General features: G+C 38.8%; 1 protein-coding gene across 2 annotated transcripts in view; it reads left to right on the top strand.

The window, feature by feature from the left end:
* mbtps1 (membrane-bound transcription factor peptidase, site 1) overlaps positions 1 to 12503 on the top strand; it is an 87445-nt gene that overhangs the window by 30087 nt on the left and 44855 nt on the right. For both annotated transcript variants that reach the window (XM_048605866.1, XM_048605865.1), the window contains exons 7-10: positions 809 to 876; positions 4329 to 4431; positions 7144 to 7295; positions 10470 to 10631. In XM_048605866.1, the coding sequence (XP_048461823.1) occupies positions 809 to 876; positions 4329 to 4431; positions 7144 to 7295; positions 10470 to 10631 (485 nt within the window). The remainder of the gene's footprint in view (positions 1 to 808; positions 877 to 4328; positions 4432 to 7143; positions 7296 to 10469; positions 10632 to 12503) is intronic.

The following is a 12503-nucleotide window of genomic DNA, read 5'->3' as shown; positions in this document are numbered from 1 at the left end:
CCCTCCCCCATTTCTGAAGAAGGGTCTAGACCCGAAACGTCAGCTTTCCTGCTCCTCTGATGCTGCTTGGCCTGCTGTGTTCATCCAGCTCTACACCTTGTTGTCTCTCATTCAGCTGAGTGTCGTCTTTCCGTGTTGTGTAATTCACTGCATTTGAAAGACTTCTATTCTTAAATAGTTAACTTCCTTTATCTGGCATGAAGTCCTAATCGTGATTTATGCTCCAAAGATGTTTGCATCACTAGCCTGATCAGATTGTGCACATAAAGACAATGTCTCGGTATATTTTCTTCATATTGTTGAAATAATGTTTATCGTATTTTTCTGGTTTATCCTGTTGTATGTTCCTGTACTAAAGCAACTAATCCTTGGAGAACCGGCAGGTTCAAGATGCCTGCAGGCTCCTTGGCTTTTAGTTCACACCCTGGTACTGAAATAAAACATTGCCACATATCTAGATATTGACAGTAAGTTTTAATGCAACAGTAGTTTTATTCAACTCCAATAATTTTAGGTTTTTAAAAGAAAACTGTTCTGTATCGTCTTCTCTTCCCCAAATATTTTCTGCTACAAAAAAAGTAAAAGTTTAATTTTTAGTGAATATGTATTATCATTTAACACTTCACTATTTTTACGTTTTGGCTAATGTGTGCCTCTCTTATTGGGAGGGAACTTTCTATGTTCTTGTGTAAGTAAATAAGTCTGGTGCATACAGTAATATAAAGCGCTGGCTGTAAAGTACCTTTAGAAGGTACAGTGATAAATTTGCTGTTCTAAGTTTATTTGACGAGCCTCTTTGATTTTGTAGGTTTGGGAGCTGACAGCTAATAAAGTGATCATGGTCTCTGCAATTGGTAATGATGGCCCTCTCTATGGGTGAGTTTGGTATTCTTGACTTCAATGTTTCTGTTCAAGCATATTGCTAAAACAAAAGAAGGGTAATGGGCACCTGAGTACCCAGCACTGGGAAACAAAATGTATGGAGCTACTGTTGTTTAAGTGGACTATGTAAATTCCATGGCCAGATCTGCGTTCAGAATGGAAAGTTTCTGGCTGTGCATGATTGGTTAGTTATACAAAAATCATACTTTGGAGAACATAGAATTTTTTCTGTCTGGAACCAAGAAAATGAGCCTGTAGTTAATTGTCTGTAGATTTCATCGCTAGGTCAGAAATGAGGAAATGTGAATTTTGATCATATTTTGCACCCTAAATATGATGCAGTTAGTATAAGCACAAGGATTGTGTGGTCTGTATTCATTCTTCAGGCAGTAAATGACTCCCAATATGTTAATTATACTCCTTAAATGGCACTTTTCACAAACTCTCCTCCACCCTGTTCTCTTAATGATGCTGTAAACCTTCTCACAGCAGATGCAGTGATATTTCATTGTTATGTGATTAGAAAAAGTATTGAATAGTTTTTGAATTGGAGTTTTGAGGTGTTGAACTCAGGAGGTTTGGCAGGATTATACTAGCGGAAATGTGAATGAGGATGTTGAATGAGTCGTTATATATGACCCCACAGCATTCACAGAATATAATATGGCTGAGTTATGACTAAAAGTGGATAGCTAAAACCAGTTTGGGCCTGTGCAGTCTCACCTGCGCTTAGCAGTTGCTCCTGAGGCAGGGATTATATTTCTTTGAAATACTTGGTCTTTTTAAAGTCAGCAAAATTTTTGTCTTGCTCTTGTTCGATAATGGATAGTTTTAGACTTGCTGTAGTCTTCTGTTTAATTGTTAACATGCAAAATTAGTCTGATCATTTTGAAAATTCATTTTAATTTGCTAAAATTAAACACTTTAAAATCTGAGGTGCAAGATTGTCTCTAATCAGCACTAGTGTCATAGAGTTGCCCAGCATGGAAACAGACCCTTCGGTTCAATGTGTCCATGCCAATCCGATATCCTAAATTAATCTACTCCCATTTGCCAGCCTTTGGCCTATATCCCTCTAAACCCTTCCTATTCATATAGCTGCCCAGATGTCTTTTAAATGTTATAATTGAACCAGCCTTCACCACTACTTCTGGCAGTTCATTTCATACATGCACCATCCTCTGAGTGGAAAGAGCTGCCCTTTAGGTCCCTTTTAAATCTTTTCTGTCTCACCCTAAACCTATGCCCTCAAGTTCTGGTCTCCCCCACCCTGGGAAAAGAACCTTGGCTATTTGCCCTATCCATGCCCCTCATGATTTTATAAACCTCCATAAAGTCACTTTTCAGCCTCCACTTTAGGGAAAATAGCCCCAGCCTATTCAGCCTCTCCCTATAGCTCAAACCCTCCAACCCTGGCAACATCCTTGTAAATCTTTTCTGAACCCTTTCATGTTTCACAACATCCTTCCTGTAGCAGGGAAATCAGAATTGCACACAGTATTCAAAAAGTGGCCTAATTAATCTCCTGTACAGCCACAACATGACCTCCCAACTCCTGTATTCAGTGCTGTAACCAATAAGGGCAAGCATGCCAAATGCTGCCTTCACTATCCTATCTACCTGGGACTCCACTTTCAAGGAACTATGAACCTGTACTCCAAGGTCTCTTTGTTCAGCAATACTCCCCAGGATCTTACCGTTAAGTGTATAAGCCTTGCCCTGATTTGCCTTCACAAGATGCAGCACCTCACATTTATCTCAATTAAACTCATCTGCCACCCCTTGACCCATTGGGGCCATTATACTCTGAGGTAACCTTCTTCGCTGACCACTACATCTCCAATTTTGGTGTCCTCTACAAACTTACTAACCATATCTCCTATGTTCACATCCAAATCATTTATATGAATGACATAAAACAGCGGACCTGATCCTTGTGTCACACAGCTGGTCAAAGGCCTCCTGTGTGAAAAGCAACCCTCCACCACCACCCTTTGTCTTCTACCTTCAAGCCAATTCTCTATCCAAATGGTTAGGTTTCCCTGTATTCCATATGATCAAACCTTGCTAACCAGTCTACCATACAGAACCTTGTCAAACCCCTTACAGATCACGCACACTGCTCTGTCCTCATCAATCCTCTTTACTGCTGCTTCAAAAAACTCAATCAAGTTAGTGAGACACAATTACCCACGCACAAAGCCTAATCAGTCCTTGCCTTTCCAAGTACATGTAAGAGCTTTTTTTTTGCTTCAGGTTTCCAATCTCAATCCTCCCCAGGAGGCCTCATCTCAGCCAATTTGGTCCTACTCTCTTGGATTCCATCCCTTTAACCCTGACCCTTCTGACTAACTGAAAGCTTTTCTTATAGCCATCTGCAGGTGCAGTTTAATAACTTCTCTGTTAATTGAAGTACAGTAATTTAAGCCACCTCTGTGAAGGACAATTGGACAGTAAATTTGCAGCAAAAACAAAAAGATCTTTTACTTGTGAGGTTATAACTTCAGTAGCTACAATTAGGATAGCCTTGCTTAGTATCAGGTTTCTCAAAACATTTTGGAAGTTATTGGTTCAATTCCGCTCTGGAGAATTGAGCATATATACTGGAGTTTCAGGAAATGCTGTAATTTTGGAGGCTTTGTGTTTTGAATGAGATTTTAAAGTAAAGCTCCTTCTGTCTCATCTGAAAGGTGGGGGGTAAATTAAATATTTCAAATCTCGGAGGAGCAGGGCAGTTCTCCTGCTCTCTTGGCCACAACCAAAAACTGATTAAGGAGCATTTAATCTCTGGTATTCAGGAATATTTTACATATAGACTGGTCAGCATATTTTTGGACAATATGGATGTTCCGGCTCTTATGCTTTTGTGTGACCTGAGAATGTGCAAGATACTAAAGTGTGCATTGAAGATTTGGGTAGACATGAATGAATGATCTGTTTTGGTGCAAGTAAGCATCCAATATGGTTGACTCACAGCTGGATATCTCACACAGAATCTTCTTGTTGCTCATGGCTCTCGGAGATGGATTGTAAAATTTTCTAAGTGACTGTAGAACTATGTTGCCGTTAGGTTATTTCTTCCACAGTATGTGAAACCTGATGTCTAGCTGTCTTGTTAATGCAGTTTATAGCTAGTGCCTTCTTGGAGAAAGGCCACAACCGAAGCCTGAGGAATATCTTTTCTGGTGTAACTCCGGTATTGCTTAACCACACACAGTATCTTAACAGCGCAATGGTGATCAATTGTAAAGGATTTACGTAAATCTGTGTATGGATACTTCAGTCTTCACCACGGAATAGCTGTCACATAACAGACTGACATTACACTGTTATAAACTAGCTGTTTTATTATATTATATCAAAACTGAAGAAATTGAACCCTTAAATAATCTGTTTGTTGAAAACTTACTGTAGTCTTACTTGTTTGCAATGATTTTATTGCCCAGCACCCTCAATAATCCTGCTGATCAGATGGATGTAATTGGTGTGGGTGGAATTGACTTTGAAGACAACATGGCTCGATTCTCCTCTAGAGGAATGACAACTTGGGTAAGTTACAGCATCAATTGTATTTCACCCTCTTGCTACTTTGGATGACAGTGGAATGCTGTTGATGCCAGCTTAGCGATATATTTTTTTAAAAACATTAACCTGAATGATTAACAGTGCAAGGCTGAAGTGGAGTATCTGCAGTCTTACACAAATGCAACAGCCTTCTGTCAGTATTTGGACTTTTGCATACAAATGACCAACTCCTAGTGACTAGACTGAGTAAAAATTTCACAGGTAAGACGCATGTCTGAAGCTTTGGTGTTGTGTATGAACATTTGATTCAGTTTGTTGATCTACAGCGATACGTTGTATATTACATAAACATGAAGCTGATGTTCCAACACTATATATTTTTATTGAACTGCTCTGATCAAAATTCTACGCAGTAGGCGTTCATGAATGGCCCATTGAATAACAATGTAATATCTAGGTTTTTGCACTGCTGGGTTTCACTTTTTTGGGAAAGAATTAAAGAATTCCTCTCAAGGTGGCTTCTCTAGATCAAGTCTGGCTTTGATTTGATGCCCGTGATAAAATGATAGCTGAATGGAATATTTTATATGTTTCTGTCTTCTTTATGAATAGCAGAGTAATACATCTTGTGTGCTTCTGTTCTGCCTCTAAAGTAACTAATCTTTTGTTTTAAATGTGTACAGGATGTGACTGACATTTATTGGATCCTGTATTTGTGAAATTTTATCTGCACAACTGCTGATAGTTTTATAACAGAGCGTTGTATCCCTTCTACGACAAGGCTATAATGGAATGCTGTGCCCTAGAGTGACCTCACCCTGACATGAAGGACATTTGCATTCTATTTGATAAAAATTTCCTGTCACTAAATGTAGAACTAGATAGTGGATTAAACATTAACACTTATTCTTTGATTGCTACCAAGGCCTCCAGGTATTTTCTGCATTGGAGATGAGAGTTCTAATGTCCTGTCATTGACCTGAACATTAATTTTGTTTGTTTCTACAAATGCTGCCAAACCTGCTGAGCATTTCCATTTTTTCCCTTTTTTCTCAGTTAACTGACTCCATCCCTCTGTGTTTGTCTTCATTTTATGTTTTAAATTGCAATTCTCCAAAGATTAAGACTACTTCAAGAGCTCCTGTCGCACAAGCATAACTTAATGGGATACTGTTTTGTTTTCTAGTAGTAATGCAGGTATTTTGAAATGTTGGCACCACTTTGAGTCTTTGATTTCAGATTCAAAAAGAAAATGCTGTTATATTGAACCATTTAGTTTGAGCAGAGTATCTTTCAGAAGGCAAGACTATGACATGCTACAATGCTAACATGTCCCCTTTGACTGGAGTGTCTGTGAGCCTAAATCTTTCAGCTAAGGGGAAGTAATTCAGGGCCATGATGTTTTGTTTTTTTTTGGGAGGTGAACCTGTAACAGTGCAGGAGCTAGCCCCATCCAGCAGGTATTCTAAGTAACATTTGTTGCTTTGTTATCATTGGTCATTCAGTAATTCGGTATGTACTTGGCGATTAAAAGAACCAACTCTGACACCGGTTACTAAACTGTTTGTAACGCTTCTAGGCTTTACTTCTTTTCTCTTCATAATAACATAATTTTTCCTGAGTTTTAATATAGAGCTGAAATATAGCCAAGAGCAAAAATGTTGTATTTGTCCAGAAATATGCCATCCTGTTTGATCATTTCAGTTTGTTCTAACAGGGTTTGATACCAATATTTTTTCATCAGTTAAATTGCAGAATGTATTGAACTACTAGCCTTATATTTGATGGTCTAACATGTAATGGTATAATACAGAAATGGCAAGAGGAAAGATTGGGCTGATTAAAGATGTGTTCAATTCTTACACCAATTTAAACCATAAAATGAATCAAGCTCTGATTTGCAGTTGTTTTTCTTGGTATCAGCTGTTTGTTGTAGCAGTCTCCCCTTTGAATCCAAAACTTGAGGGCTGAAATCTTACTCCAGGACCTGAGCATGCAGTTTAGACTGATGCTACACTGCAGTGCCACATAAATTTAGATGGAGTTGAATGAAGCCCCTATCTACACACTCCGATGATGCAATTAGTCTCCCAGCAATTCCAAACAGTGAAGTTTTCCCAGTGTTCTCATAACCTAACACCATTAAAATCATTCGCCTTGTTGCATTGAGACTGACTTGACGGTCACTTTTCCTATTTGACAATTAGTACATTTTAAAAGTAACCCATTAATGTTGATCTCCTTTGGGTGTTTTGAGGAACTGCAATATATAAAATCAAGTTCTTCCTTTCCTTGGCTGAGAATGGTGTGAGGCATTTTGAATTTAGGCTTGTTCATATTGTATCAGTGTTTCTGTAAGCAACTAATATAAGTTCAACATCTGATCTAGGCTTTTGAAAGCTAACTTTAACAGTAAAGTTAATCACAACTTCAAAACTTTGCCCAATTTTTGTTTATTTCAGCACCATTAACTATTCAGTTAGGTTTCTAAAGTAAAGTTAAAAATTAAACTTTACATTGGTTGGTAGGTAATACAGTGAAAAGTATGCCAAATGGTTACTTGTACTTAAATGCACTCATTGTGCAACAATAGCCAGTTGGTAAAGTACATTTTTTAAAAAAAATTTCTGTCTCAAACTTGGTTGCATGTGTAACTTTAAGCTAACTTTTCTAACTTTAGAACTTGGGTTTCAACCACCTTAATGCCCATCTATTATTCTTTTTCTTTTTCCAAAGGAGCTTCCTGGTGGTTATGGAAGAATGAAACCGGATATTGTGACTTATGGCTCTGGTGTGCGAGGTTCTGGCATGCAGGGTGGTTGTCGCTCACTTTCGGGAACAAGTGTGGCATCTCCAGTAGTGGCAGGTGCAGTCACTCTGCTTGCAAGGTAAGTATATGGGGGTTTGGTGGGGTGGGGTAATTGAAAGATATTTGATATTCTTCGATTAAAAATGTATTTGAATTATTGGTTACATACCACTGAATGCGTCTTTGTGAGGCTTTGGAGTACAAAATAAAATCAGGATGCATTTAATTCCATTAGTATTTGGTAGCTCCATGCCACAGCATATGATATATTGTATTTTTAGGCTGAACCTGTAACAACAATGCATGTTGTTTCTTGCATTACGATAATAATATTTCAAAATTACCTAATTGCTGTGAAGTACTTGGGAATGTCCTGTGTTTGTGAAAGTCATGAAAAAATAAGTTCTTTTTCTTTTTGTGCCTTAGTTCAGATCCTTTTGTAGTCTAGCAACACATCAGTGATGTTACACGTGTGTTTCCTCCACTGAAGTTAGCTGTTTGTAAAGTTTGGTGGAAGGATTATATTTGCTCTTGTATAGAAGAAGAAAAAGAAATTGTGGAATGGAAAATAATCTATGTGCAAACTTGCTTATCGAATCATATGCCGGATGTTTGTCAAACATGGGGTATTGTAAATATTTAGGTAGTGTTTACCTACCATAAATTAGCCTGAGGTTGCAATGTGGCTTTTGTAACATTTGGGGAATGCTCATATTCTTTTAATGTATCTTGTTTTTTTTTTAATTCTTCCAAATCCTTATGGTTTTTAAGGGCCTGCAAATGCCAAAATGACGGACCAATTAAAGTTTGTCAATGAGTTAATAGTAATCAAATAAGCTAAGGGTAACTTACTGCACACTTTTTCTTTCTTGCCAAATTACCATAAACATCATTAAGCTCGAGGTGCAAGGTTGCAAAAATATCTAACGCTAATTAAATAAAGTTTGATCTGTAAAGCAAATGCTGCTTTTACTGCCTTGCATCGAAGAGAACATTCAGTGCATCAATTTGCTTGATGTGTTCTCTTGTGTTTGAGCAATAGTATTAGATTTGTCAACTGTGTAAAAATTTGAGAAAGGAGAACTTACTTCAGCCATATAATTTGTACCACTTATACACAGTATATCCAGCAGTGCAATTCCCAAACAGTGTCAGGGTCATTGTTCTCTCAACAGTCCTATGTTAATTTGTTTCTAATGGCTTTAAATTATATTGTCCATGTAAAGTTCCTTTCATTTTTATGCCTCCCATTTAATTCATTTCGCTTATCTGCGTCTTTTGTTGAAATAGTAGAATCTCTGAGATATTTGAGCTGTTTGTTAGTGTCTTTACATGCCACTTCCTAACCAGTGGCTGCAATTAGTTCTAAACCAAAGTCTATTTATTTTCTAACAGATAAGGAGAAGTATTTGATCTCTTGTTTTAACTGATCCCCCAGGAGCTCTATTTGAAGAAAGTAGATCCACTTTCTGCCATCCTGGTATCATGAGCTAGAATGCCCAGTCACTGACACACTTGTAATATGCACTTTAATTGTAAGGCTTATGTCAATTACAATTAATCTTTTAAATCAACCTGTTCACACATGCTGTGACCCCTCTGAAGCAGGCAGGCCTTGAACTTTGGTCTTCTGGCCCAGAGGTAGGATCATAATCACTGTATCAGAAGAGCCCTTCAATTATAATTATAGATATTTTAATCACCATATTCAGATACATTTCTGGGGCAGGGACACTAACTGCACCACAAGAACCCCCACATTCACAGATACTTGACTTTTGAAAGAGCCAGTTTAAAGTTTAATTGTCCTGATTAGTTAGAAGGCACATTCCAGGTTAGGAAACAAAAACAGAAATTGCTGGAAAAGTTCAGGTCCAGCAGCATATGAGAAGAGAAATCGGTGTTAATGTTTCAGGTTTACTGACCCTTCCTTGGAAGTATTACACACAGCCCATTGGTAGTCGCTAACGGTCCCAATTAATAGCTTTTCACCCTCTGAGCCAGATCATTATCGACTCTTTTGTCTGTCCAACTGTTGTTCTCTATCTTTGGGCTCTATCCCCATCTATCATTTGCTCGTTACGCCCTCACCCCACCCTACCTTCGGCGTATGAACCACCATTTTCCTAGCTACCCAGTTCTGGGGAAGGGTCACTGGACCCGAAACGTTAACTCTGATTTCTCTCCACAGATGCTGCCAGACCTGCTGAGCTTTTCCAGCAATCTGTTTTTGTTTCTGATGTACAACATCCGCAGTTCTTCCGTTTTTCCATTCCAGGTTTACATGTTGTAAAAAACCCAAAACAGATGTCCTGCATTTGACCTGGCTTCTACCTACCAAAACTGTTTAATAACTAACTGAGGCTAAATGGAATTTAATTTAATATCTCACTTGTTTAGTAAGTCAAACTTATTTTTGAAAAATAACTTAAACCTTTACTTATGCTGTTTAATTACTTAACTGAATAATTTCTAAAATTTTATCTTTTTTAATTAGCTTTATGTTCTGCTCTGTGTTTGGATGAACCACATTATAGATTGGTCAAATATAAATATTTTTAATTACTTTTAAAAATAGCTTTTCAACCTGACATTACTGTAGCGAGTCATAAGACTTTGGAGAAACATGTACCAGATTTGGGTTCAAGTTGTTACTGGTACATTATGCAACAAAATTAAGGTATAAATTCAGGAACAAGTTGCACATAACTTGTAGGTAGGTACCAGTGCAATTGATGTATTATTTCCACGCTAAAGTCATTGATTGCATCTAAGATCCCTTTAAAATTTAAGCTCTTGGAATCTTTCTTGTCTAAGATGCTTTTTTTTTTTGCTGAGTAATTCTCTACCTATTCAAGTGATGTAGTCATTTTACTGTGATCTGGTGTAGACTATGAACTCTGACCTAGTTTCTTTGAGAGACAATGGGAGAAATCTTTAACAAGCCTATTCCTGTCCACTTGAGATCAGGAATTTACAGTAAGATAAATACGGTTTTATAAGGCTGGCTCGGACCGTTCACAACATGGCCTTCTTCATGTCCACTGAAGTTTTGAAGTCTTCCAAATTGATAATATTTTTGATCCATTTGAAAATGCACTTTCAAGTTCTTTTTTAAATGATGAAGCAATACCTGTGGCATGAGAGGTGGAAAAGTTTTACTTAGTAATGAGGAAAATTGTTATCTAGTTGTTTTTATTCAATCAGTTGAATTCTGAGAGTTTCCTTTGAAAACTTACTTCTGCTTTACCAGCACTGTGCAGCACCGTGAGACTGTGAATCCGGCCAGTATGAAACAAGCCTTAATAGCTTCTGCACGCAGACTGCCTGGGGTCAACATGTTCGAACAAGGTCATGGTAAACTGGATCTGCTGAAAGCTTACCAAATTCTTAAAATCTATAAACCTCAAGCCAGGTGAGTGCTGAGATGATTCAGATGGTCTACTTTTTATTTCTCATTTCTTAACTTGAAGGTAGAGATTTTTGATTTTTGAGTACCATCAACCCTATCTTGAATACCTTGGAGTGTTCTTGAGGGTTGTTTGCTAACTTGACTTTAACAATTGAAACTAATATAGTCACGTATATTAATGTCATTCAGATCTAACTTTCCTCTAAGCACTTTGTTGTCTCTGTGCTCAGTCTACTTGTCTGCCGTGATGACTTGGATAAGTAAAAGGTGTGTCTGCATCCTCTATCACAACCTCTGCACCCTAGCCTGATGCGTACCATCTCCACAGTTGCTGCAGGAGGCCAAACCATATCACTCCATCATTGACAGTGTTTCCCTGGAATTGAACTTCAAGACGTTAATCCATAATCAAGAATGCTGATCTTTATCTCTGCAGTATCACCTGCCTCTGTCTCTGTACTGATGCAATCCATGTCCACTTTAATATCTCTCGGTTTAATGATAATGCTTTGTTTACCAGCTTTGTGTATTTCACTCTTCTAAAAACTCCCAACTTTGTTACATGTATTCTAGCCTTGCCTAGGATCCATGTCCCTTCACAGTGTATTGTTCTATTGGGGAAGCTCTGGATAGAACATAGAAAATAGAACATGGAACAGTACAGCACAGTACAGGCCCTTCGGCCCACGATGTTGTGCTGACCTATTATCCTACTAAGATCAAACTAACCTGCATATCCTTCATTTTACTATCATCCATGTGCCTATCCAAGAGTCACTTAAATGTCCCTAATGTATCTGACTCTTCGACCACCGCTGGCAGCGCATTCCACGCACTGACCACTCTGTGAAGAACCTACCTCTGACATCTCCCCTGTCCCTTCCTCCAAACACCTTAAAATTATGCCCCCTCGTGATAGCCATTTCTGCCCTGGGAAAAAGTCTCTGGCTATCCACTCTCTCTATGCCTCTCATCATCTTGTACACCTCTATCAAGTCACCTCTCATCCTCCTTTGCTCCCATGAGAAAAGCCCTAGCTCCCTCAGCCTTTCCTCATTAGACCTGCCCTCCAGTCGAGCAGCATCCTGGTAAAACTCCTCTGCACCCTCTAAAGCTTCCACATCCTTCCTATAATGACACTGCCAGCACTGAACCTGATATTCCAAGTGTGGTCTAACCAGCGTTTTATAGAGCTGCAGCATAACCTCGTGACTCTTAAACTCAATTCCCCTGACAATGAATGCCAGCACACTATATGCCTCCTTAACAACCCTATCAACTTGGGTGGCAACTTTGAGGGATCTATGGACGTGGACCCCAAGATCCCTCTGTTCCTCCACACTGCCAAGAATCTTTCCATTAACCCTGTATTCTGCATTCAAATTCAACCTTCCAAAATGAATCACATCACACTTTTCCGGGTTGATTTTCATTTGCCACTTCTTTGCCCAGCTCTGCATCCTGTCAATGTTGCAACCTACAACAGCTCTCCACACTATCCACAACTCCACCAACCTTCGTGTCTTTGGCAAACTTACTGACCCACCCTTCCACTTCCTCATTCGAGTCATTTATAAAGATTACAAAGAGCAGAGGTCCCAGAACAGATCCCTGTGGAACACCACTGGTCACCGAGCTCCAGGCTGAGTACTCTCCATCTCCCACCACCCTCTGTCTTCTATTGGACAGCCAATTCTGTATCCAGAAAGCCAAATTTCCCTGAATCCCGAGCTTGCCGTGGGGAACCTTATCAAACGCCTTGTTACAATCCATAAACACCACATCCACTGCTCTACCTTCATTAATGTGTTTTGTAACATCCTCAAAGAATTCGATAAGGCTTGTGAAGTACGACCTGCCCCCCTCAAAGCCATG

The sequence above is a fragment of the Rhincodon typus genome, chromosome 15, assembly GCF_021869965.1.
Source record: "Rhincodon typus isolate 14 chromosome 15, sRhiTyp1.1, whole genome shotgun sequence".
NCBI classification, from domain to species: Eukaryota; Metazoa; Chordata; class Chondrichthyes; order Orectolobiformes; family Rhincodontidae; genus Rhincodon; species Rhincodon typus.
Note: the sequence above shows the minus strand (reverse complement) of the source record. Positions and strands in the feature narration are given on the sequence as shown.